We start from the raw sequence: 25,053 nt of genomic DNA on the forward strand, positions 1-25,053 counted from the left end.
CCATTGGGTCACGCAGACGTTCTGTCGGGAGGTTGTGCTGGAGATGAAGACGATTGTGCTGAATCGGATGACGAGGGTGGATCGGTGTCGTGTTGCGTTCAAGCGACTCGAGGCTCGAGAGGACCTTCCTGCTGCTGGAGTCAAGACGGCGGAGACACGAGTATCGCCGCGAGGGCTCGCATGATGAGGCAGTCAATGTTGAGCGTCGCGATCGATCGTTTCGGCGGAAGCCGGTTGCTTCTTCGCGGTTGATTTGAAATGGAATCACATGAACTACACGCTTTTTCACAGGTCAAAGTGTATTGTGCTCGAGTCATCTCACGGCTCGACGGCAAGCTCACACCAGGAACAAAGGAAGAGGTGATGCCGCCGCCGGGAGAGGTTGTCGAACGCTGCACTGCTCATCCCAATCCGAGGATTGTGATGGATCTCGCGGCGCCGCTAGACTTGCATGTGATCGAGGCATTGGGGAGCTCTCAAGCTTGAAAGATACCTGCCACAGCCGGCAAGGCTGCAGTGCTCGCAGCGGCTATCGTCAGATCCTCACCGGCTGTAGAGCTATCTCAAATAAGCCGTACTCCTGGACTGACGATGCTAGAGCCATCAGGAGGTCATTTGGCTAATTCCCAGTTCCTGATCGAGCATGGCAACGACAGGCATTCGCGCAGACGCTAGGCTGCGCAAACGCACGTCGATCTCTTGCAGAGAGTCCGACGCTGGCCTTCTTCCTTAGTGGTCCGTCGTGGCGGCGGTGGCGCGCACAAACAGATGACCGCAGTATGGTGGCCGGTCTCGTGGTGCTGCATACGCCTGGTACAACCCTGCTGCATCAGATTGGTCGAGCTCATGCAGGCGACACGCTAGTGGAGGGCGGTATGGTGGGCGGCATCCTCCTCGCCGCCTTCTTTTCTGCGGGTTGTGTGCTGACGCTCATTGCCTTGCGCTAAATGTTCAAAGGTATAAGTCCGTTTGACGTCGCTGTCCGCTAACCTTCCCGTCTGCTGTAGAATCTCGTTCTTATCAATTGCTATCGTCACTGGTCGCTATTACTACTGGTTCCCCTTCGGTGACAGGGCGAGGGTTGTCTGCCCCTGGACCAACAGCAAATATGGGCACTGCAGTGCTCTGGGACGATACACCACAACCATGGAGCCCCCTAACCGATCATCAGACATGGCATGACTGGGCACTTGATCTCGATGTCGCGAACATGCCACGCGGTGCAGACGACTTCCTCGAGCTTGACTTGAGTAATGACGACGATGGAGCTCAATTCCCTACCAGTGCACCGGCGTCACTTGAAGCAGATAAGATACCCTACGCTAATCCTGGCTCATCACGACATGACGGCAGCACAACAAACCCACCAGAAGCAGAACTGGTCAAGCTGCCACTCACTGGCCAATACCCCAATGTGATCACGAGCCCCGACAAGATGATATCACATGAACAGCTTGCTGCAGAAGTCAAAGGCATCTACGCCGGACTAGTCATGGTCGAAGCGAAATGTATCAATGTTGATGCTCGCCAGCAGTCCAGCAAAGATCCACAACTCGGCGAGCACCAGTGGCAAGCGCTGATTGCGTTACACACGACATTGCTTTACGAACATCATCACTTTCTTATGGTTTCACAAAGCGCAGCAGTCAACTGCGGAGTCCGAGATCTCGCTGCCAAGTACAGCATGCCAGCAAGAATGTGGGAGCATGGAATTCACGATTTTCTCGAGTTCTTGTGGAAGCGCAGACCGGAAGAGTCAAGACTACATGCTTGCCTTCATTTATCTAGCTTGCCAAATGATGGCCTTACTGCTTGAGACGGTCCCTATCTTCAGTGATACCTGGATCGACTGCTTGGGCGACCTATCTCGATACCGACTGGCCATCGGAAAGCATAATGAACCACATGCGAGAAGGCTACTCGAGACAGAGTACCCATTTCGACCTGATGCTCCTCCGGGCTTCGATGAAGCTGCAACCGACCAACACGACAATCGTGCCACGCATTCTGCCAATCTCTACCCATCACGGGATCCAGAAGACTCCCGTGAACAAAGCTCAGCCAGGCAACCTCATCCACCTGCGACGATATATCTGGCTCCGATACTGAACGAGGGCTCCCACATATTCTCGAGGCAACTGTATCCTTTGCATTGCATTCTTCAGCCCGGAAGTCAGATGCCCGCGGTCTGGCTGGTAACAGATCTTTTCCAAGTTTTTGATTCGAATGTGTTCGAGCTTTGGATTGCGAGTTCGGGCGTGATGTAGTTTCAGTCAGCTGAAGCGAGTACACGATATGCTTACTTCGTCCATGTCAGCCATGTGTCCATCACACACGAATGACTCAAGGCACTGGCTGTTGTTGTCACAAGCGCATTGTAGTCAGCCAGGTCTCGCGTTCTCCTCGGTAGTCTGAATCATGGTCTGGTCGCCTCAAATCGACACATTTCTTTCCACATCTTTGTATGTCACGAGCTCGCCCTCTGGATGATTGGTCCCTTCCACTTCTTCATCGCTGCTCGCTTTTGCTATGACCGCGTCTCGCTCGGCGCTGTCGAAGTTACAGCAAGCTGTCGGAACAACAGGGAGAACAAGATTGAATGTGGGACGGGGGCTGCAGGATGTGCGCTCTGGTCGATACGATCTGCTTCAGCTCAAAAGGAGTGCGGAAGTCAAGGTCCACCGTCCGGAGAGCCTCGACTCATGTCGTCGTAGATTGTACATGTCGCAACATGTACGCTTCGGCGTTTGGAGAAATTGCTGCATGAGACTTGGCGGCGGGCGCAGCCACGCCACGTGGCCGATGCCATTGGCCCATTGCCATCTAGAGACTAGACCACATTTCTTTTCCTCTGTCACGGCATCTCCCCAATATGCAGCCACTGGGCACATCAGCGGGATGAAAACAGTATTCTCTTGGTCTAGATCAATGGGAAATACTGTCGCGAGGATGCTCTTGATGACGCAGCTGGGAAACAGCGGTCGTGTGATTTGGCTCTGCAAGGGGCTTGCTTGTTTACCACCCTGCCAAACGCTGATCTCGTTGTTGGCGGTCGCCTGATATGGAGCACTCTCGTCCAAGTCAAAGAGTTCGCAACGCAGTGGCTTTCCGTTCCATCGACCAAGACATGGCGGCCACGTTGTTGTGCACTTTGGACGCCACGCGAGAACAGCGCCATCCCGGAAGTGGTCAAACCCGTATACCTTAGGACAAGGACCGATACAACGCCTGTCCACATCTGGACGCCGTTTGAACGCCTCGACTGTGTTCTGTCGGGCTCTTCAAAATGGTGAGTCCACCACAGTAGCACGGTGCAGCAGGGCGTCCGGCAACATAGTCGCTTCACGGCCATGCCTGCGTACGGGAGTTCGAGGCGTGACAACGTCTGCATGCTGCCCAATAGCAAAGTGCAAATATGTCGATGCGTACCTCCGTAGACAGCATGAGGCCTACGCCTTCTTCAAACCTTTGAGAAGTAGCGTCTATTCCAGAATCACTAACGTTCTTTCCAGCCTTACACAACTCTGAATTGGGCAGCTACATTATGCTGCTCTCGCTACCACAATACCGTCATGTGGCCTCCAGCACTGTTTGTCACATCACATTCGCAGGTCACCATGGGCGCTGCACCATCCAACCCAGTCCCTGTCTTGCCAGCGAGATACCTCTTCTCTTTCGGCGACTCATACACCGCTACAGGCTTCGACATCTCCGGTGCCCAACCCTCTCTAAGCAACCCGCTCGGAAATCCGCCATACCCTCATACCACTACCTCCGGCGGCGACAACTGGGTAGACATCGTCGTCTACAACAGTACACGGAAAGACACTGTGGCCTACAACTATGCTGTCGGTGCCAATTTCGTGAACATGACAGCCGCTCAAGGTCAAGCTTATGCACCATCAGGACCAGTCAAAGAGCTCAAAGATCAGATGGATCAGTTCCGCCAACTGCCAAAGACTATTCTATGGAATGCGACAAACAGTGTGTTCTTCAACTTCTTCGGAGTCAATGACATCGCCGTTCAGGTCTTCTCCGGCCGCAGTTACGACAATGCTACAAAGATACTCGCACCAGACATGAGCAACTACTTCACGCAGATTGGTCAGCAATACAGTCTGGGAGCACGAAGATTCGTGGTGGTCCTCGTTCCACCGATCTGGCGTGCCTCCGTCTTCGACTATGGAAGGGCTACCACAGCGGCTACCGTTCGAAACTTGACAACTATCTGGAACAATGCAATTCAAAGCTCTGCAACATCTTTCCCGTCGAGATATCCGGGTGCCAAGATGGTTATATTTGACCCAACAGCGACTTTCAACCAGATCCTTGATCAGCCGCAGCAGTACGGCGCGCCCAACAATACCTGCTACAGCTACCCCGCTGGCCAGCCTTGTTTGTGGGCAGATTTTATCCATCCTGGACTGGTGGTGCAGAAAGCTCTCGGCAATGCGATGAACACATTCTTGAAGAGCAACGGAATGTGAAGAGCACAAACATCCGATGCCCAGCCTGCACCAAGAGAAATCATCTGTCGCTCATCAGAACGAAATGTCCCACAAAGTATCGAAAGGATAATCCAAGGAGTCGACAGACAACAAGAAGTCTTCGGGTAGCGTCGATAGCATGGAAGTGTCGGTATCATTGAAGACACTCGCCAACTCCGTGGTAGGCATGCCGCCTGCAGTAGGGTGTCTTGTAATGCCCATGGCTGTCGCTATCTTAGCGACCGGCTCCGAACACCTCTCCAGACAGAAATCGACCAGATCCCAGTTCGACTCGGCTCGAGCACACTCCAGTCGTGCCTGCACACGGACCAGCATGGTGGCGCAGTCTCTCTTGGTAGTCACATCCGCGGACTCCAGCAGGCACCTGAGCAGTATCGTTGTCGTGGACACCAGGAGATGGGCAGTGTCTGGTCACGTCAGTCTACAATTCGCCGCGCCCTGCGCAACACTTACACGGTAGCCAGAAGTCGTCGAGTTGAGGTTCTTTGAGAAAGCAGACGTAGTCTGTTAGCTCTAGGGCTGATTGACGCAGCATCGCCAAGTGGTATGGTCTTGCTTCAGCGGCTACACCATCTGCTTGCATGGAAGTTGCCTGCTCAGCGAATGAGCGTGGATGGAATGAGAATCGCAGTACCCAAATACTTACCCTGTATGCGATGCGCTTAAGGAGAAGCTTTACCGACAGGAAGCAGAAGTGCAGGCTACTCGCGCCGTTCACCAGGTCAAGCTCTCCATTTGATCGCCTTAGCCACGGCGGCAGAGAGCTCTCCCAATCGTCAAGCTTGCACTCTACACGGCGAAGACTGCGGTCCAACTCCACCTTATCAGGTTTGAGGCTGTATACGAACGGAAGCAGATCCCCGAGAACGGTCGACAGCTGACAGAGATGCAAGAATGTCTGAGCAGACCTCTTGTGTGCGTCTGTAGCTCCACTAGCAGAGAGCGAGCTCGCTTGGGGCAATGGCACATCGTGGGTCTGGGCATGAATTAATGGAGGAGTGCCGTGAGCAAGACTCGACCTAGAAAAGGTCAGCAGATCATTGCAGCCAGTAGGGTGGTATCCTACCATGTATCATGAATATACACTCCCCACCACAAGCGAATCCGAATGTCCTTCTCGTGACTCGTAGCTTTCCAAGACGTAGGATCACGATGCAGTCCAAGGCTGTGAGCCAACGTCACAGTCTTACCAAGCGTCATGATATTGCCCGTGATCGACAGCACCGGCCTGCCCACCAAATCAAGTAAGCTCGCGTGCACTGTGCTGATTGTTGGCCCAAGAAAGTCCTCCTGCAGCGCTGCCACAGCTTGGTTCCACAGAAACACAAAGTCGGGCTTGGAATACTGCCTCAAGCGCTCCGAGGTGTTCCAGAAAACGACGGCAGTCGTGTAGATGTCGCAGAGCAGTGCCGATGAAATTTCACTGGGATCTCGATGCCACATCTCGTAGAAAGTCTTCGCGTCCACGATCGGGAATGCAGGGTGGATTCTGTCGAAGTAGCTAGATGATGGTCAGTCGCATCGTCGGGATTGAGCTCAAACACTCACAGTGCAACGACATCTTCCTTGTTGGGACCAAGAATTTGCTCAATGATCTCTCGCTGCGTCTTGCCGGGGTCGCTCGCTGCGCTCAATCCTTTCCGACGCCGTGGAACGGTGAGGTATATGATCGGCTTCTCAGTCGAGCTAGAGACGAGTCGGTAGGGCTTGCCGCTCGATGCACCAGATGCTGTCGTTCAGATGAGATCAGCTGTATGTCGAGCGCACGACAAAGTGCCTGAGTTATGGATTTCGTGCGATGCCGACGAATGAATGACCATGTGGCTTCGGTTGATACCTACCTGAGCTGAGATAATGCTCCAGGACCTCGATATCTTCCGCCATGGGTGGATTCAACATGATCGAGGACTCTTCCGGTGAGGTCCCAGCGATGGACGGGAACTGTGCAAGGCCTCTCTCCGTCGACTTGACAGGTGTTGCCACATCGTGGTCATCTGCATGAGTTCTACGTCTCTTGGCCGGTGGAGGACGTAGTCCGTCATCAACAGTCGCTTTGCTCGTATACTCGCAACTAAGATGTCTTTCACGGCAGAACCTACACGGCTCGCCGGCGACATCGATGTTGCAACGTATCTTGCGATTTCTGCACAGATCGCAGGCCGGTACCTTGTGAGAACGGTAAGGCCGGCTGCCAATGGGTGTAGCGTCCGTAGAAGTGTTCATACTGATCAATCAATGGCGCCGGTCGATGAACATGATGATGGGTGTGATGATGTCTGGGAGACGGCAAACACCGCTGCGTGCGAAGCGGAAAAGTCTTCGGCCAAGGGCCAAGAGCCGAATGCTTGACTTTGGTACTCTTACCACTATCGATTGCATGAGACAGGCTATTCAGCATGTTGTGCCTGAACGGGGTCATATTTTGACCCGCCACAATGACACCGTGTTTAGCGAACGTTAATGCTCGGCGAGTGATCGGGCATTCGGCATATATAGCTTTCGGATGAGGTCACAAGGCTCGTTCTCCTTATCTTTCAGGACAGTTTGCCTCAGGTTGTCGCAACCACGATCAGTGCTAGCTATGGCATAGCTGAAGATCACAATCTTCCCATCTGCCTGTGGCCGTAGGATTCAAGTCTTGGCAGAGGATACTATGACCTATGTTGACAGAAACCCAAGTCTTCCGGTACTTGTTCGTTGTAGCATGACGAAGCGAATAGTGGCCGAATACGCAGCAGACCTTGTTGACTTGGGCCACGTGGGACTGAATCTAGTCTGCTGGTAGCCATGTGGGACTGAGTCTAGTGTGATACAAGCCTCTGGGGTAGACATGGTCCAGCGACGACATTTCTGAGACCATATCGTAGTCAGCAGGTTTGAAGCTTCGCCGAGACATACTATACCTGAAGTGAGAGGCGGTCTCAATGGATCTGCTTAGGGGGAGCTCGCAATATAAAGTCAGAGCGCGCAACAGTGGCGAGTAAGAACAGAAGAAAAGGATCTCCTTGTCCCCTTTCCGAAAACAACAGCCATGGTCCAACCAATCCAAATTCTTGCAGCACTCTTGTCCTTCGTTGCCCCCACTGAATGGGATGGGGGCTCAGAATGGCCTCCGGAGTGTGTCAACTCTCAACAAAGACATGAGTAGGTCACGCCTGACGTTTACTCAATGCAACCCGGACTTTGTTGTGCCTGAGCAGGAGTTAAAACGCGTCGTCGAAGGCAGCCAGCATGGCGGCCATAGTCGCGTCGCATTGAGAGCAATACCTTGCGACACCTCGTCACAGAAACGGCCATCTGGTATGCGAGTCATATGGCTTATAAGCCGTGAGTGTGATGATATGCCGTTAGAGCATGTTGATGAAAGTCAACGAACTGGTCGCGAAAGAAACGCGTCGTGCGTTGAGAAAGAGCGCTTGGACCACACGTGAAACCTGAACCTTCCGCTGTGTCTTTGCCTCCTCTCTTCACAGAACACCTCACTACAGCCTTGCTTCAACATACGAAGCTGCTGCCTGCCTCTCGGCACTATCATACAACGGCATAGTCCCTGCCGTCGACGCAAATGCCTTCTCAATAACATTCAAGCCGAACTCCAACTCCTCATCCGTCGTGGTCAACGGCGGCGCGAGCCTGAAAACACCGCCGAAAGATGGCATCGTACTCAGCTGAGCCCACAAACCCATCTCGGTCATCTTAGCCCCAACAGCGGCTCCAAGATCTGGATTGCCCTTCTTCGTGTCGCGATCTGCCACGATCTCGATACCAGCCATGAGGCCACGACCACGGACGTCGCCGATGCAGCCGTAGCGTGACTGGAGCAGTCTCAATCTGTCCTGGAACTTCTGACCGAGCTGGCGAGATCGTTCGACTAGCTTGTCACGTACAACGATTTCGAGGACTTTGTCGCCCACGCTGGCCGGGAGAGGGTCGTTGATGTGTGTGGTGTAGAAGAGGAAGTGGTTCTCTTTAGCGAACTCTGCGATACGGTCGCTCGTGACGACCGCCGAGAGGGGAAGACCGTTTCCGAGTGTCTTGCTGAGAGTCAAGATATCTGGCACAATACCTTCGTCCTCGGCGCAGTGCTGGAAGGCGAACATATCGCCTGCTCTGCCAATGCCAGTCTGAGCTTCATCGATAATGAGCAGCATTCCTGAAAAATAGAAGGTGTTAGCACACATGGCGATACCATCTTCGTACCATCCGTAAACACTCACCTCGACGTTCGCAGTGTTCCTTGATGGCCTTGAGATACCCTGCCGGCAACACAAGCATACCTCCAGACGATAGGATGGGCTCTAGAATGACTGCAGCAAGTGAGCCACAAGACTGCTTGTCGACAAGATCAAAGCCATAGTTGAGCTCTGTCTGCCAATCGTAGGAGCCGTCCGGATGCCTAAAGATTGATCTATACGCATTAGGCGTCGGCAGAGTTAAGTTTCCAGGCATGTTTGGACCATAGCCCGATCGACCGGCATGATACTGGGCTGCGATCGCGCCGCTGGTTACGCCGTGCCATGAAGATGCCAGACCGACGATCTCAAACTTGCCCGTGTAGAACTTTGCAAGTCTGATTGCCGCTTCATTGCTTTCGCCGCCTGTACTCGGGAAGAATGCCTTGTCGAGTCCTGCAAGAGTATGAAATTAGCCACCATGGCCTGGAACGCAGTGGTTCCCAGACAACATACCCGGCGATGTCAACGATGTCAATCGCTTCGCCAAAGTTATGACTGGCGGGCTCAACATGCCAGAGAAGAGATGGTCCAGGTTCTTAGCATGACTATGAATAGTCTCGACGATCTCCGGATTCCCATGGCCGATCAGTGTGGACATCTGTCCAGAAGTCCAGTCCAGCATGCGATGTCCCAAACTGTCCACGATCGTTCGACCTTCAGCATGAACGATGATCTCGGGATGGAATGCCGTTCCTGCCATCGTCAGTTTTGGTCGATCCCAGGGGATGTGTTGCCAAACCATAGTGCAGTAGCGAGTCGTCGGCATCTTGCTGGAGTTGTCGCTGATCGATGTTCTCGTACAATCTGGCCATCGTCGAGGTCTGGCGGTGAGTGCTCTATGGTACTGGTAATTGAGATGTTCGATGCTGGTTGATACTTTCCCAGTCTGTGGACTGCAGAGATCAAGACATCTTTCATAGGCGGCCTCTCATGACAATTGCCCGTCGACTTTGCCGTCGGGTGGAGTGCCTCTCATGCTGTACCATGCGCCTGGAACCATCGTGCTAATAGAGCCACTGAGAAGCCACGCACAGCGACTAATTGTGCGATAAGCACGATCCCGTAAATCAGTTCACCACTGCTTCAACCGATCGATTCGAATCAGATGGCACTTTTCCGACGGAAAGTTCTCCGTCTTGGAACGGCATGGTTGCTAGGATCGTCTTGGCTCGTAGCTGGTGGCCATGGCAGCACGCCTTATGCATGCTCATCACTGCCAGCTCTTCGGTCGCTCCGCAATGGATCAATCTGATCAAGCTGAGGACCAGTATTGCGTTAAACCGTTCTGCAATGTACACAGATGTATCCTCCGCATAGCCCCGAGTTCGGCAGAGGGGAAACAGCTTGAAGCTGGGGATGTCAGCGCCGAGGCCTATGGCCAGTACAACATCATCTTTCAAGCTCTCTCCTCGCCGATGCCAAGTATCTCGTATCTCTTTTGAAGAAGGCTTGAAGCATAGCAAGCATGGGTTCCAACGAAAAGCGACACGTTGACGTAGCATGGCTGGCGAAGTATGTCTTGTCGTTCGAAGTCGTGGCATGTCGCTGACATGATGCTCGTAGACCATCTGGAGACTGTTGTCTCAAGGGACATATGCATGTTGGCAACCCTAGAGGAAAGTTCGAAACGATTGCTGGCGTTGATACTTATGTTGTGTCTCCGAACCCGGGCAAGAGCAACGGCCATATCCTGTTCTACTATGCCGATGTTTATGGCATGTTCACTAATGCTCAACTGGTCATGGATGAGTTTGCAGATAAGTGTCATCGATCGAGCCTTTATAGCGTTGGCTGACCAGTCCCTGCACATGCTGGCTTCTTAACTCTCGGTTTGGACTACTTTAACAACGTGGGTTGCTCCTGACCTGTCCCTCTGGCAGTGGCTAATCTCGTCCCAGGACCCGATCTTCCTGCATCGTAATGGCCCACAGGAGAGCAAAGAGGGCTTTGACTTCGAGGCGTGGAAGGCAAAGTACTCCGAGTTCGCTGAGAAGAAAGTTCCAGAGTGGACTGCTGAGGTCAAGAGAATGTATGGGCAACCGAGCACGAAGTATGGTTGTGTCGGGTAAGTGCAGCTCAAAAGACATTACCAAATCATGACTGATTTGGTAGATACTGCTTCGGAGCACCATATGTGTGCAACTCGCTCGCAGACGGTACTTGCCAGGCTGGCGGCTTCGCGCACCCGGCTTTCCTGAAGGACCATCACTTCCGGAACTTGAAGGCGCCATTGTTCTTGAGCTGCGCCGAAGTCGACCATACCTTTGGGACGGAGAGCAGGAACAAGGCGGTGGATATGATGATTGAGGATGCGAAGGAGTACTCGCTGCAGCTGTTCCATGGGGTTGAGCATGGGTTTGCGCTGCGGGCGAATCTGGACGTGGCTTATGAAGGTGAGTGGATGATCGGTTCAGAGGGAGAACGGATGTTGCTGACTGTGTGTAGCGTGGGTGAAGGAGCAGAGTCTGAAGTCGTTAGCTGGCTACATCGAGTTCTGGCTGTCTCAGTAGAGGAAGTCGCGGTTGCCTCACTAGCGCGTTTCATGATCCAACGTCCTCACTTCTTTGTTGCTCGGCTCTTGTATTCCTCCATCGTCTGTGCAACACTTGCATCCACCAGGGAACTTCAGATCGTGTGCTACAGACAGTCCACATGGCCGGCAAGAAGCATCGAGGCCAGCTCAAACCCCGACGATACTCCACTCGAACTCCATGTTATGGTCGCTCTGGCGGCTGATCAGTATGACATCGAGCCACTGAAGGTCTGTGCGAGCTCACAATTCCGCTTCGAGATGCCTAGCCTTGCAGTGGATGTCGTGCTAGCTTTCGGCAGCTACGCGAAACAAGTCAAGCATCGGGACCATATGGGCACGTTCAAATGCGAAAAGTGCACCAAAACTTTCGCTGCTGATCTGTACGAGGATCGTGACGAGGAGTATCGGTGCCCATACTGTCAACAAGATGGCGATGGTTCATACTGGTGCAATCTCCGAACTGAGTGTGACACCACTTCAGCTTATGACGCCGCCATCGACGGTCACTGGTGGCGAAAGGAGAAGTCGTAATCCCTTGTGAGCACACTACCGGCTCAAGCTTGGAGCGGGCACTGTCTGTTGTTGCGACTGGATACTACTACGCTGCCCATAGAACGATCGCGCTCCTTGTCGGCACTGCGTCGAGAAGTTGTATTTCGAAATGGGTATCTTGAAGTAACTCGCACATGTTACAAACGCCACCATAGCTTAAGCACTAACCACGAGCACACACGATTCCTCAACAGGGGTTCGTAATCATGTTACTCACATCCTCCGACACCCATTTCAGCCTTCTTTTCAGTTCCGCCAGCGAATAATAGAATGCCATCTCACTCATATCTGGCGTCGGTACACTGCTACCTTCCACCTCCAAATCACAAAACGGCGTTCCAAGTTCCGAGAAGATGTCTCGCGATTGCAATCGACTCCGGACAACAGCATCAAATTTCCGCTCCATCGACTCCGCGAAATTGCTCAAATTCGAGAGCTCGTCCTGCACAGCTTCGGTCTGGCTATGTGTACTACCACTCGAGGCGTCTGAGTAGGCGTAGTATTCGCTGGACATCGTGTCCATGGAGGAAGTGGAGTCGTTTCGTGCCATGGCAGGTGCCGGATGAGGCAGTGCCGACGTTGCAAAGCCTGAATTGAGCATCGGCATACTTGGATCCGCACGTGAAGCTCTAATGTATTCTTCCCGCCTCGACTGGCCGGCTTGGAGCTGGAAATAGTCACACTGAGCCTGGTAAAGGCCTTGTTCCCAGGTCGGTGGCGTTGGTGCGAAAGGCATTGGTGACCCCATCATGCCACCCATTGTAATTGAATCCGGACTGCTTGGTGCTGCTTCCGAGTCGTCGAATGATGATAATGCTGAGGGCGAACTGTCTCTCCCGACTGGCGATGGCATTTCCATTGGCTCGACTCTGCTGGTACTCCGGCGACCAGCACGACGTGAGTAGCTGTAACCGCAGGCAAGACCTCTCTGGTGGCATCGACAACAGGAAGGCTTCTCCTTCATGCGGCGGACTTTGGCGTTGGAGCAGTGGTCGCAGCTGTCCTTCAGTCTGGCGTGTCTCCGTTGTGTAGGCATTTTGCTTGGTTTGTGGTTCGAGGTGGTAAGTAGCTCTGTGTCTACTGAGCGAGTACTGTGTAAAAGTCTTATCAGGGCTGCAATCCGTCAGTGTCGCCATCTCTGCTATGTATCAATACGATAGGCTGCAAGATCGCCGAGCAGTAATATCCCGACCTGCGATCGGGACCCGGACCCCGAGATGCTACATTTCACGACTCCCGTGCCTACATAAGTGATGCTGCTTCATCGTCGATTTGTCGCGGCAAACGTGATGCGATTTGAGACGATTCAGCCTTTGATCTCGATGGCAGCATAGCAAGGTATCCTTGTCGACGGTGTTGGTATAAAGACCGTCTCTTGGCTCGACCCCAATCAGCTCGACGGAAAAGTCCCACCCAACATGGCCATCTTCGCATCTTTCTTGCTGGTCGACGTCGGTAACCTCGTTGGGACTCCCGAATCACGATTGAGATGTCATTGTCGACTTCGCGACGTGGCTGCTCGCATGGTGGTGTTGCCGACCGGCGAATGCCACTGCTGTCGATGTACCCGCTCTGCAGTATGATGCCGCATAGAACTAGCAAGACATGCTGCTTGCGGTCGAGTCTTCACCACACCGCGGGCCAGCCAGGAAAGCTCCGTTAGCGATGCAAACGACAGCGGAGCAGCGGATTATTGACAGCAGTTTCAAAGGTCAAGAGTAAGGAGTACATGTAGAGCGCTTGGTGTTTCCGATCCTCCATCCCGCCTCACCTCTCATTGGCCGATATTCTCCTCACCTCGGCGCTTCTGGGGATGAAAGTCTGTTCGACTTCGACTTCCAGCCAAGCGCGTACAAGATCACCCGGTCCCTCCATCACATGCTCTTCACCGTGCTAGACAGTCGTTTCTGGGTGGCTTTGACGTCGGCAAGTGCCTTGCGTCGGTCGAGCCACTTCTAGATCCTGCCGAGGAAGCTCTTAAGAAGAGGTACATGTAGGATAGCTACACGTTGTGCTGTTCAGAGCTCCCTCGCAAAGCTATAACAGACGCCAGGCGCAGTTTCATCGTCTACGCCACCTTGGTAGAACACCGAGGCATTTTTGTGAGAAATCGAGGAAGCCGCCGCCGACCTGACAGTACTTAGCCTGCGAAGGCAACAGCATTCGCGATTTGGCCGCCCATTGACAACCCAAACCCCGCTGCACCGCTCAGGATCATCTCGTCGATACCAGAAGCTCGGTCATAAACACGGCAGACACGACTCGCAGACATGGCGTGCCCACCAGAGATCACCGTCCACAACTTCAATGCCAGCTTCGACATGAACAAGAAGGAGGGCGACGACACCTCCGGCATGCTGAAGATGCAGGGCCTCCCATGGCTCGTCCGACAGGCTGCCTCATACAGCGCAGTCTCGATCAATCTCAAGCAGTTCAAGGACGAGCGAGGCGTCGAGCACCTGGACCAGGAGCAGGTATCCACAGGTGGTGTCAAGCAGCTCGAGCCAAGACTGCTCAACGGCGAGTGGGGTGAACGCGACGTTCAATTCTGGGGCTTGGTCAAGGGCCAGAACAAGTCAGTTGCCGATATGGGGTTCTTTCTCGTAGCGTTCGGACTAACAGCTCGCCAGGTACATCAAGATTTCCGAAATCAACGACGAATTCCTCAAGCAGGACTGGCTCGTTGAGGGCGATGGAGAGGTGATTTGGAGTTACACAGAGAGCTTGAAGAATGGATGGGACGCCACTCAGATTTGGGGGTTCGCTACTATCAACGGTGTGCGCAAGCATGTCCGTCGCATTGTTTCGAAGAAGGGCAAAGAGGAGCACAAGATCAGGACTGTCTACGACCACCGCACCACGCCCGCTGCATAAGTGCGCTCAGCTGATAGAGCTAGATCTAGGCGGAACGTTGGTAGAGGACAGACCGACAATATGAGCATCAATACAAGGTCATGAGAATGAGCAGTTCTGTCTTCATCGCACAAACTTGACGCTTGATGCAGACCAGAAGCGGGTCCTGCTTGTTCAGCCCCAGCGCTCTTCGACACTTCGCGAACTTGCACCGAGTTCTACTTGACACGACTCATCCGCTGGGTGTCGCCACAAGTACACGTAAAGATGGCCAATGTCAGGTTTCCTGGGCGACTTGTGCGTACGTAAGAACTATATCTGATTGTAGAAGGCGATGATTGTTATGCATATCATGATGCTTATCGCGACTTTGGCCATTGTCTGTGCTTGTGAGTCGAGCATAACCTGCTGCAAGACAAAGAAACACGCTGATTCCATGCAGCTGTCCTGCTGGCTGGTTGTCATCCTAGCGCCGAAAGCCTTCAGAGCGTGTACCTCTTGAACGTTCGATACGCAACAGTGGCGACTGAGACAGCAGATTCGGCAAAGGCCTCCAGTATTGACATCGCAGTCAGAGCAGGCTATTTTGGCCTTTGCGCTAGGAACGCTGCCCACGGTGTCTGGAGATGCGGCAGCGATGCCTTCGCAATTCGTGCTGTGCTTGGCATAGGTCTGGACGACACACTTGGTGCAATAGCCACTGCTTCAAGCTTCCGGTCTGATGTCGTTTTCCCGGGATTACTGTGAGCCCACGATCCTTCGAAGCGGCTTCGTCAGTGACTGACCTTTGGGAGCATCGGCGGCATCGCTTCATTGGCCCTTTGCTGGGCAGGTCTGGCTACCTTCCCAGGTTGGCACGAAGAACACAATGAGGAAACCGGCTCTGACATTGAGGTCAAGCCATTTCCCAGCCGCCCTGTATCGCAGGCCTGTACGCTGCTATCGTTGCTATCCGCCATATTCTTCCTTGTTTCAGCTTTGTGGCAGCACGTCGCGGCGGCCACTTGTGCTTCTCTGGTCGCATCCATCACCGATGGTCGCTTGCAAGGCAGTGTTGGTGGTATCTCGGCTGCCGTCGCATGAATAGCGTTTGCTCTGGCGGTAGTCGTCTTTGTGGGGCTACTGGTCCTGATGCTCTCGATTAGAATCCTAGATCGTCTCACGGATTAATAATAGCATGTTTACGCAGTCTCGCCCGATGTGCTAGAAGCGGATGTCCTCCAAGAGGCAGGTCTCGACTCTTGTCGCTTCTCGGCCAGAATGTATGATAGCAGCAGGAACAGCCAAGTTGCCAGAGGTCGCTGGGCACCAGCTTCGACTCGGTAGGCAGTCGCCAGGTACCAAGCAACACTGAACCCAAAGGGCACGAATAGCAGGGTAAGCATAGCATTGAGGCCGTAGTCCATATGATTCTCCCGCCAGAGAAAAGCCACCGGTACCGCTGTGATCGATGTAGTTAGAATGAAGATTAAGTATGCCACAGACTTCCCGCCTCTTTTCCAAGCCTCCCGGATCGTGAGCCACACAAGTTGTCGAGCTGGAATGCTGATTCCAGGCTTGATCCGACCTTGTGCCCATAGAATCTCCCTGGCAATCTGCCCACTCTCGGTGACGATGCTGCTCCGAAGCACAAGTCGAGCTCCATAGCAGATCACGAAGACAATCACCGCAGTGATAACAAAAGTCGTCAAGGGCACGCCGTTCTGCAGTTCGTTGACCTGCATGCTGTAAAGGCCACAGCAGAACGTTAGCGGAAAAACGAGGAAGGCTAGTTCGGTCAACTTCGTGACTGTTTCGGCCTCTGCAATGCTGCGGCGGCTCTCGAAGACTCCCATCTCAGCTCGCAGGGCGTTGTACGCCTTTTCGATTCTCGTGGAGAACTGAGCACTGCGCGCATCCAAGTCTGCTAGCATGAACTCGACCCGGTCAGGCCGCTTGGCGTAACCTTCAAATGCGAACGCAACGAAGGCGTGCAGACTGTTGTTGATCTCAGCAACACTCTTCTCGAAGTCATTCATGAGTCGTCGCCATTCGGATAGACGCTGCGACATGAGGTAATCGTCCAAAGAATCTTCGCTTATCTCCTTGGGACATGTCTCCAGGCTGTCAAAAAACCCTACCGAGTCTCGGTAGACCACTTCTAGTATAGCCACTAATGGATTGGGCGATGATCCTGAGGTGGTCAGCCATGAAATTATCGCTTCCGCTGTGCTGGAAGGCTCGGCAGCCAGGCGAAACCGTTCGAGTTGTTCGTCTGTGGAATTGAGTCTGTTGGCCGGTATCTCCACTGGGCTGCGAACGTCGGGTGGCGGAAAGACTTGGACCGACAGCGTCTCGCCGGTCACGAAGGTACGCTTGCGAGGAACCGGACTAACGGACAATCTTGCCTCCTCCTGGGTCTGTAGGTCCACTATTGAGGGCATGGGATCTACAAGAAGGACAACTGGCGAGGCTATCAGTTCCCACAATCAGTTTTGAATGGGCCGACTTACCTGTTGGCACGGCAGATCCTTCGACCATATAGATACTGGCTCTTTCTTCCCAGGCCATCGGCACGCGACTCTCGAGACCGGTGGCTGGTTTTGCCGATAGTAGCCAGCTCTGCCGGAAAATGTCGCTAAGTAATCGTATCTGATGACTGACCGACCGTGTTCTGCACAATGTTTCCAACACTCATCGCACTGTAAGCGTGGACTTGCCCAGATGATTGTTCAAATCCCGTATTTGACCACATGAAGGGTGGTATCATCTCCTTCCTGGCTTCATCATACGTCTCGCCCGCAAAAAGAGAGCGGCGCTGCTTAGCATCATCTAGCCAGCGTGCCACAGTGCCACTCAGATGGACAGGTCGATACCACTGTATAGAGGCGAACGACTTCGGAAGCGCAGCGGTGGTCCATTGAGATGCCTTCTGCTCGCTAGCACTATCTCTCAGGTAGCGCGACCGGTACAGATGTGCTGCAAAAAGCTCTGGATCCACGCCAAAAACTGACCCAAGTGAACAGACCACTCGTGGAGATAGATCATCGGCAACGATCAGCCTTGTATTCACGTCGCCATTGGGCCCAGTCCCAAGGTCTCTCAATTGGTCCGATGGAAAGTCGCTGGACTGGTCCACAATGTCAACTCTGCTGGCGGTAGGCAAGGTAGGGCCCTCAAAGACATCGATCAAGTGGACCTCGCCAGCCTGTTCGTTGCGATACTCTTGGAGCTTATTCACAAACTCGAGGTGCGGCATGGAACTCAATAGTGGTTGGATCCTTGCTATGTAGGACCATATCTGCTGTGGTGGACGTCCCGAGGGTTGCGCTGACGAGGCCGACCTGGTAGTCGGGCTCGCACTCGATATCGAATCTCTCTGACCCAAACCATGCGATTGCGTAGACCTGTGGCTAGTGGAGGAGATGGATCCTGCATTCGAAATCACGTCCGTGTGCTGCAGCGAGTTGATTCTTGACTCTTGGGGAACGACTGATGATGTCTGGCGCGGCAGTCGCGGCGATGGGTGTGTAGCGCTGTCAATAGTATTGCCATCGTGTTGAAGTGTCTCGGAAGAGCTGGGTGCTGACTCTGGTAGAATTACACACGCTGCGGAGTTTGTGGCGGATGGATACGAGGTCTATGTAGACGCGATGTGATGTGTGCGCAGGTGCTCTAGAGAGCTTGTCGCAGAAGCTGGAAGCGGGACCGCGCTTGCTGCATCTTGCTCCGTCGACGTGGATGCTAGAGGCTCAGTCTGTTCGGCGGATCGGTCACTGAGCTCGATGTCGGCCATACAATCGAATTGTCAGGCGTGCCAGGGTGTAGTAAAGCATTGTGCTTGGTATTGCTGAAGTTCCTCAGCTGAGGTGGAGCCGTCTGTGCAGAGCGCACTGCGCAGCAATGGCAAGATCGCATGACGGCGGCACTGGTGATACTGAGCCACTGTAAGTACATGTACTAGCAGCGCTACGGAGCACCACAGTGTGCTGTACCACAACAAGTCGATGCACATGCTGAAGGAATCAGACGGTGCCGTTGTACTTCTTACAGAAGACGCCTAGTCTGTGACCGCACTTGGAACGGTTCTGGTCAACCGTGTCCATTGTTGTGAAGACACTGTCTCTTTTGGTGGTCTCAACCACTCTCTAAAACCTTCTTTGCGTTGTCCACAATCTTCTTTACTTCAGCACTGCCTTTCTCAACAACCTTCTCCATCTGAGTGCCCGCCTTCTTCAAGTCGTCCGGTCTCGCAGCTTTGCTGAGCTGCATGGCACGCAGCTTCTTCTGCTGCTTGCCTCTTGCATCGCGTACTGCCATGTTGGCCTTCTCTCCAGCTTTGACTGCCTCTTGCACAGCTGCTTTTCGTGATTCGGCGGTGGGGGGAGGAATGTTGAGAACGACCAGTAGTGGGTTGGCGCCGGTCGGGTCTGGCTGTGGTGTCAACGACAATGAAGATGCCTGGATCGCCGAGGAGACTGGTTTGACGTGCTGCGAATCGGTGTTAGCTTCGTTTTGTCACCAAAGGTATGACCGCATCACATACATCTTGCTCTCCTACAAGCACCTGCACAGTACGCCCTTTCGGGATGACTTGTGCCAGATCATTCAGCTTTATCGTCTGCTTCTCGCTCTTGTCTGGCTGGACTCGTAGATTTTCGATCATCTCATGGTTGAAGCGTCCTCCTGTTCTTAACTTTGACAGGCTTTCCCGCAACTTCTCAATGCAGCTGGCGAGATCTGCTTCCAACGCATCGAAGTCGAATGGATCCTCATCGCCAGCTCTGGGGTCTTTCGACGACTTAGCAGCATCGACCTTGCCGACATCCTGCTTGTCTTCCTTGTTGGACTTGGCTCCCTTGCCCTCTTTGCCACCCTTCTTGGCTAGCCATCGTGATGTCGAGAAGCCGCTGGCCTGTGATATATGCGTATTCGCATGGCTAATGGAGCCTAGGAAGGGTTTACTACATCGGCATTGGGTGTTTCTTGGTCGCGTCAGTCGCGTGATATCGATTTTGACCATCACAGTACTTACAGCACTCTAGCTCTCGCCGAGAGCAACGGTCTCGATGTTTGAGCAACAGCTCTCTCTACCACGGTAATGTAAGTGAATGACATGTTTACGACGGTCATGTGCTATCTTGTGAAAGCACATTCCAGCAAAGCTCCAGGCAAGGAAGGTGCGGCGGAATTGTGGCGCGTGCTGTGGCGCATCTCGAAGCGGACAGTTGCGACCGTGTATATCTCGCGCTTGTCTCCAAACACCAACCGCACCTGACATCTCTTGACAATCGCAACTTCGCTCTTCCACCGCTTGCTCAACCTAGAAGTCCCTTCGGCCCAACACCCTCTGCAACAATCTCCGCGAATCTTCGACCACACCCTCACAGCACGCGCCAACAATGGCGAACTTGGACGCAAAGCAGCTGTTCGAGACTGGCAAGCAGATAGCCAAAGCCGCCGAGGCCGGCGACCCACCAAGCACAATCCTCGCACTTCTAGCACCGCTCGAGAACGTCAAGGTGACCGAGGATCTTCTGCGGCAGTCTAAGATCGGAGTCGCAGTCACCAAGTTACGGCAATACAAGGCCGACCCCAAGGTCGGCGAGATCGCAACAAGGCTGGTGAACAGGTGGAAGCAGGAAGTCAACCTTCATAAGAAGAAGCGACCAGCAGCAGCAGAAGGTAGCCCAGCACCCTCGAACAAGGCTCTCAATGGCGCAGCAGCAAACGGTCGGAGTAGCGGCACGAGCAGTCCGGTGCCGCAGTCAAAGACGGAGGTGAAGGAGGGGCGCAAGAGCACCGTCGACCCGGAGAAGCGCAATACAAACACAGACAACATCAATCACAAGCTCACTGGAGACGCCGTGCGGGATGGCTGCCTCAAGCTCATGTACGATGGTATCGCATTCAAGTCGGAGGAGTCGCCGGATGCTGTACTGGACGTAGCACGGAAGGTGGAGGTCGCGGCATTCCAGCACTTCAAGTCGGAGACGAACCAGGACTATAAGGCCAAGATGCGGAGTCTATTCCAGAACTTGAAGATGAAGAATAACACACTACTGCGCAAAGACGTCTTCAGCATGCGCATCGCGCCGAAGGACTTTGGTGCGTCGTGTCTGACATGCTATTGGGGAGCGTACTGACTGTTCCCAGTGACCATGACCGCAGAAGACCTCAAATCAGAGGAGAAGCGCGAGCAAGAAGAGGCGCTTCAGAAGGAAAACATGCGAAAAGCCATGACAGCAATCGAGGAGAAGGCGGTTTCCACCACGTACGTGCTCCTCCCTGATATGCTGACATCGACAGCTTGGATATACCAACCCTGCACTCTCGTCTACCTCTCTTGTGGTTGCGAGAGTGCAGGGTTGCTTTGCGTTCAGAGCAAAATCGCTGACTAAGCATTGCAGAATGACATGTGGCAAGTGCAAGCAGTCGAGAGTCGCGTACTCGCAAGCACAGACTCGGTCTGCTGATGAGCCGCTTACCACCTTCTGCGAGTGTACGATGTGTGGCCATCGCTGGAAATGTAAGTTCTGCAGTCATCGCATTCATCAGGATGAAGCTGACCAAAACGCAGTCTCATAGTGGCTCAAGGCGGACATGGCGTGCAACTGCTTCGCAGCGGACCATGAGCACAATTCATTTGGACTTTCAACACGACGATGATGCGCAGGCAGGGTATCTTGAGGACGCGGCTGTTTCACAGCAGGTACTAGTAGTCAACAGAGAGGCCGCTCTCGTCATTAAGTATAATGCTTCGGATCATCAAAAGACATGAGACTGACAGCAACTTCCTTCTTGCGTAACAAATCTCCTTACAACAATTGCACCATACGCCGACTCATCCATGTCACAGCATCGCACTTAGTCCCACAACTCACACACGAGTACACCTGCAGCTGACTCATACAGGTCACAAACTGCGTCTTGCAATTCGGACATCTGAACCGTATCTCCCATTGGTGATTCTCACCTGTCCCGAGCGCCATCTTCGCCACCGCCACTGCCATCTCAGGATACTCCAACATAGCTTGCTCAAGCTCGGATTGAGGCGCCGTGCGGTCCAGTAGTGCTGGATTGATACGTATCGTCTGAATGATGACTCCACGAGTATCTGAGGTCAAGGCGGCTGCTTTCCAAGCAGTTCTCGCGGCTTCAACGAAGTCGCTGGTCGTTGCCCAGTTGTGGCGGATGGCTTCGCGGAATTTCTGGACGGATAGCTGCTTGAGATGAGGGATTTCGTATTTGACGCCCAGGAGGTACATCTTGGTGTGTAGCATTAACGGCCATTCGGAACTGTCGACATGACTTATTCTAGGCTTGACGCCACGAACGATTCCCGCTGAGGAGCCGTCACGCTCGATCACTCCGGCGGTAGCGCTTGGGAACACCTGTGGGATGATCTTCAGAAAGTCGCCGGCAGGGAGTAGCGGATTGGCCGCGCTGTGAGGAGTGAAGAGGTCTTTGAACGGCTGCCAAATCGACACCTGAAGGATTTCAGCGTCGTTCTCTGCTTGAAAGCACATTCGTAGCCACTGCAGCGAGCGGTGAGGCTCCTTTGTCTTTGCGAGCCGGTTCAGGACTACATCGGGTATTTGCGATGTCGCAGCTTCCTGTTTGAAATCACCATAGTTGAAGGTATAGAAGTATTTGACAAGCTGCTCGATACAAGTCGCCTCATCTGGGGCCATATCGAGCGTAGCTCCAGTCGGTGCATCGATGATGGCTTTTTCAAGGCACCGAGAATGTAAGGCCAGGACCTGTCGATGGACACGCCACTTGCGGGTGGCTTTCTTTGGTGCTGTAGTGAGTTTCAGGGTCAGGTCAGCTGTATGTGTGTCCTCGCGAAGTTGAGCAAGGCGTTGCACAAAGGCCGCTGGTGCTAGTGTTACGAGGCTGGAGGAGTCCGGCATGATACGGCACAGCCCGACGTAGTCAATACTTGTTTGAGAGTGCTTTGAAGCGATACGAACAAGTCACAGCGTTATTAAGCACTTCAACTGATCTCTTAGTTTGCTAGCATGATGCGCCAACTTCCAACTACGACCGTGGAGACAGTTGCCGCAGCTTCTGACTCGTTCCACGCTGTAAGCACCGTGCCAGTCATGCTACGAATGTGCGCTTGAACAGCGGGTGCAATGATAGTAAGGGTTGCCATCATTACTATGTATGAAGGTCGAGAACTCTTGCGGACAGTGGGGACACACGTAAATCTTCTTTCCACCCTTGCGATACTCCAAGCTTCATACAGAAGTGGGCTTGTGCTAGTTCGTCCCGGCCACAAAGTGCATCTTGCAGTCTGGACATCTGTAGCAATATGATCCCGAATCATCGCGCCTTGAAAGAATCTCGCCAGTTGTTGGAGGCGTAGCGTCTGGAACACGCAGGGCAAGTATAGCTCCTACCGCCCTCCATCGAGGTTGCGAATCTCTGTAAGCAGCTTGGACACCTATACATTGTCCCTTCCTCGTCTAGGAGACACCTAGAGACCGCAGCCTCCAAGACTTCGGTCGCCATACCGCTATTCTCCAGCATGATCTGCTCGAGGTGTTTTCCCTCTGCTACAGTCAGCTTCAGGCGCTGACGACGAAGGATGAGATCGATCAAGACCTCGCGAACATGCTGGCTGACAGTAGCCGCATCCCAAGCGAGCTTGGCAGCGTTTTCAAGATCTGCGAAGAGGTTGAGCTCGGAGCTTCTAGTCACGCGCTGAGTAGCCACCTCCTTGAGTTTGCGCAAAGCGATTTCCTTCAGATGCTGGACGTTGTACTTGTCCCCTGCCAGGTATAGTTCGGTGTTGAGACTGAGTGACAGCGCCGCGCAGGCTTCTTCCACCTGATAATCGAACGTGTACATGTAGTCGACCAACTTGCTGACGCAAGTGATGCCATCTTCGGGGAGATCGAGTTTCTTATCCTTCGACTCCTACCGTACATATTAGCGCCGACACAATATTGCCGGGGGGAGGAGCACATACCTTGAAGGCGCCCGAGACAGCTTTACCAAACACATCTGAGTGGAACAGAAGAAGTTGGCTATGCACTTTCCATTCTGAGCCTTCGCAAGTTATGGTGAAGTCTTCGGTTCGCTCATCGCCTCGAAGCTTTTTGAGTCGATCGGTGAATGCCGCGGGTATCGACTTCATCTGGAGGTTGGAGGCCGCCATACTGCGGCTTTGTATGGAAAATGGCAGGATGCGGATGAGTTTGTGAGCTGAAGCTGCAGGAAGATGAATCTGGTCGCTGCCAACGGTCGAAGCTAAGACTGTCAATTAGCGCGCTGATCCCTGTCATTCATATGGCGCTGCCCGCTCGCGTGACCTTGACCTTTGCAAGAACGATGTGCACATTCACAGCCTATATACGTTCCAGCACATAGCAACGATCACTCCCAGGGTATGGCCAACAAGGACACCATGGTCACCTTCTGCGAAGGCATCTCGAACTTCCTCGGAAGTGCAGACCTGTCCGACTTCACCATCACTTGCGGCGGACACAAATGGCCCGTACACCGGCTCTGTCTTTCGCTCCACTCAAGCGTCCTGGCCAAGGCGTGTAACGGAGACTTCAAGGCACGCTACCTAGTCCCTTCCCCTTGTTGCCATGATCTACGCTGACAGAACTCCAGGAGGGCCAGCAAAAGACCTACGATTTCTCAGAATATCCGAAGGAAACTGTCGCAGCGCTTGTCAGATATCTTTACAACTTCGACTACGAGGTCCATGGTGAAGAGCATGGCCAACGCATGTGCTTTCATGTCGCGCTCGCAATCATGGCCGATAAGGTACCCAAAGCATTCGATGACCACGAGGAAGGCATCTTCGCTGACATGAGGCAGTACGACATCCCCGGTCTCAAGACTCTCGCAACAGAGAAGTTCCAAGCCACCGTCGACGAGACGCAACACGCAGCCGAGCTTGCAGAAGTAGCAATCGTAGCTTATGGCGCTGAAGCCGCAACAAAGGACATCTGCAAGGCCATAGCCACCCAGCTGGTCAAACACGAATCCTCATTACCCGGACGCGAAGAGGGCGAACCCATCGAGACTGTGCTCCAAGACTACCCACAGCTCGCGGTGGAGATCATCAAACTCATGAGACCTAAGGTGAGCGAGTATCCGAGGCCGCCTGAGTGTGTGGAGAAGATCTATACGTGCCCAATGGGGTGTGGAGCTAAGTTAAAGGCCTATATCCCCAACAACAAGGGCGACTATACCTGTCCGAAGTGCGGGCAGGACCGCTGGGGCCAGAACTGGGCGAGGTGTGTTCAAAGCAGTTGAGTACCGTCGCGACACGGCAGGATCCATCGGTGAGCATTTCTGAAGACCGCACACTCATTAGCATGGTCTGGCGTGGTTCGTTCGAGGGCCTTGCAAGTGGGTCATTGCGGGA

At 53.5% G+C, this 25,053-nt stretch overlaps 13 protein-coding genes across 13 annotated transcripts; 6 read left to right on the forward strand and 7 right to left on the reverse strand.

Annotated features, from left to right (window-relative positions):
* Nucleotides 1-1,108: 1,108 nt before the first annotated feature.
* Nucleotides 1,109-1,816, forward strand: CLAFUR5_08483 (uncharacterized protein; the record flags this gene model as incomplete). Its single annotated transcript, XM_047907631.1, has 1 exon — nucleotides 1,109-1,816. One exon carries the CDS (start codon nucleotides 1,109-1,111, stop codon nucleotides 1,814-1,816), a length of 708 nt encoding a protein of 235 aa, XP_047759361.1.
* Nucleotides 1,817-3,572: 1,756 nt separating this feature from the next.
* On the forward strand, nucleotides 3,573-4,487 carry CLAFUR5_08484 (Acetylesterase; the record flags this gene model as incomplete). Its single annotated transcript, XM_047907632.1, has 1 exon — nucleotides 3,573-4,487. One exon carries the CDS (start codon nucleotides 3,573-3,575, stop codon nucleotides 4,485-4,487), a length of 915 nt encoding a protein of 304 aa, XP_047759358.1.
* Nucleotides 4,488-4,541: 54 nt separating this feature from the next.
* On the reverse strand, nucleotides 4,542-6,731 carry CLAFUR5_08485 (uncharacterized protein; the record flags this gene model as incomplete). The annotated part of the gene is made up of 5 exons (XM_047907633.1): nucleotides 4,542-4,915; nucleotides 4,962-5,527; nucleotides 5,575-6,009; nucleotides 6,057-6,237; nucleotides 6,350-6,731. The coding sequence occupies 5 exons, from the start codon at nucleotides 6,729-6,731 to the stop codon at nucleotides 4,542-4,544; spliced, it is 1,938 nt and encodes a 645-aa protein (XP_047759359.1).
* Nucleotides 6,732-7,990: 1,259 nt separating this feature from the next.
* Nucleotides 7,991-9,555, reverse strand: CLAFUR5_08486 (2,2-dialkylglycine decarboxylase; the record flags this gene model as incomplete). Its single annotated transcript, XM_047907634.1, has 4 exons — nucleotides 7,991-8,661; nucleotides 8,726-9,136; nucleotides 9,197-9,436; nucleotides 9,483-9,555. 4 exons carry the CDS (start codon nucleotides 9,553-9,555, stop codon nucleotides 7,991-7,993), a joined length of 1,395 nt encoding a protein of 464 aa, XP_047759161.1.
* A 653-nt stretch (nucleotides 9,556-10,208) lies between these two features.
* Nucleotides 10,209-11,253, forward strand: CLAFUR5_08487 (Hydrolase pyvD; the record flags this gene model as incomplete). The annotated part of the gene is made up of 6 exons (XM_047907635.1): nucleotides 10,209-10,255; nucleotides 10,307-10,500; nucleotides 10,552-10,592; nucleotides 10,642-10,808; nucleotides 10,856-11,136; nucleotides 11,189-11,253. The coding sequence occupies 6 exons, from the start codon at nucleotides 10,209-10,211 to the stop codon at nucleotides 11,251-11,253; spliced, it is 795 nt and encodes a 264-aa protein (XP_047759357.1).
* Nucleotides 11,254-12,015: 762 nt separating this feature from the next.
* On the reverse strand, nucleotides 12,016-12,864 carry CLAFUR5_08488 (uncharacterized protein; the record flags this gene model as incomplete). The annotated part of the gene is made up of 1 exon (XM_047907636.1): nucleotides 12,016-12,864. One exon carries the CDS (start codon nucleotides 12,862-12,864, stop codon nucleotides 12,016-12,018), a length of 849 nt encoding a protein of 282 aa, XP_047759356.1.
* A 1,234-nt stretch (nucleotides 12,865-14,098) lies between these two features.
* CLAFUR5_08489 (uncharacterized protein) lies at nucleotides 14,099-14,702 on the forward strand (the record flags this gene model as incomplete). The annotated part of the gene is made up of 2 exons (XM_047907637.1): nucleotides 14,099-14,403; nucleotides 14,459-14,702. 2 exons carry the CDS (start codon nucleotides 14,099-14,101, stop codon nucleotides 14,700-14,702), a joined length of 549 nt encoding a protein of 182 aa, XP_047760031.1.
* A 1,160-nt stretch (nucleotides 14,703-15,862) lies between these two features.
* On the reverse strand, nucleotides 15,863-17,919 carry CLAFUR5_08490 (uncharacterized protein; the record flags this gene model as incomplete). The annotated part of the gene is made up of 3 exons (XM_047907638.1): nucleotides 15,863-17,124; nucleotides 17,174-17,282; nucleotides 17,329-17,919. 3 exons carry the CDS (start codon nucleotides 17,917-17,919, stop codon nucleotides 15,863-15,865), a joined length of 1,962 nt encoding a protein of 653 aa, XP_047759876.1.
* An 878-nt stretch (nucleotides 17,920-18,797) lies between these two features.
* Nucleotides 18,798-19,793, reverse strand: CLAFUR5_08491 (Ribosome-recycling factor; the record flags this gene model as incomplete). Its single annotated transcript, XM_047907639.1, has 3 exons — nucleotides 18,798-19,151; nucleotides 19,207-19,645; nucleotides 19,696-19,793. 3 exons carry the CDS (start codon nucleotides 19,791-19,793, stop codon nucleotides 18,798-18,800), a joined length of 891 nt encoding a protein of 296 aa, XP_047759875.1.
* Nucleotides 19,794-20,062: 269 nt separating this feature from the next.
* Nucleotides 20,063-21,248, forward strand: CLAFUR5_08492 (Transcription elongation factor S-II; the record flags this gene model as incomplete). The annotated part of the gene is made up of 4 exons (XM_047907640.1): nucleotides 20,063-20,768; nucleotides 20,817-20,934; nucleotides 21,071-21,189; nucleotides 21,241-21,248. The coding sequence occupies 4 exons, from the start codon at nucleotides 20,063-20,065 to the stop codon at nucleotides 21,246-21,248; spliced, it is 951 nt and encodes a 316-aa protein (XP_047759878.1).
* A 230-nt stretch (nucleotides 21,249-21,478) lies between these two features.
* On the reverse strand, nucleotides 21,479-22,576 carry CLAFUR5_08493 (uncharacterized protein; the record flags this gene model as incomplete). The annotated part of the gene is made up of 1 exon (XM_047907641.1): nucleotides 21,479-22,576. One exon carries the CDS (start codon nucleotides 22,574-22,576, stop codon nucleotides 21,479-21,481), a length of 1,098 nt encoding a protein of 365 aa, XP_047759877.1.
* A 415-nt stretch (nucleotides 22,577-22,991) lies between these two features.
* CLAFUR5_08494 (uncharacterized protein) lies at nucleotides 22,992-23,829 on the reverse strand (the record flags this gene model as incomplete). Its single annotated transcript, XM_047907642.1, has 2 exons — nucleotides 22,992-23,588; nucleotides 23,641-23,829. The coding sequence occupies 2 exons, from the start codon at nucleotides 23,827-23,829 to the stop codon at nucleotides 22,992-22,994; spliced, it is 786 nt and encodes a 261-aa protein (XP_047759872.1).
* A 249-nt stretch (nucleotides 23,830-24,078) lies between these two features.
* CLAFUR5_08495 (uncharacterized protein) lies at nucleotides 24,079-24,941 on the forward strand (the record flags this gene model as incomplete). Its single annotated transcript, XM_047907643.1, has 2 exons — nucleotides 24,079-24,246; nucleotides 24,291-24,941. The coding sequence occupies 2 exons, from the start codon at nucleotides 24,079-24,081 to the stop codon at nucleotides 24,939-24,941; spliced, it is 819 nt and encodes a 272-aa protein (XP_047759871.1).
* Nucleotides 24,942-25,053: the final 112 nt, after the last annotated feature.

The sequence above is a fragment of the Fulvia fulva genome, chromosome 3 (assembly GCF_020509005.1).
Source record: "Fulvia fulva chromosome 3, complete sequence".
In the NCBI taxonomy this organism is placed as follows: Eukaryota; Fungi; Ascomycota; class Dothideomycetes; order Mycosphaerellales; family Mycosphaerellaceae; genus Fulvia; species Fulvia fulva.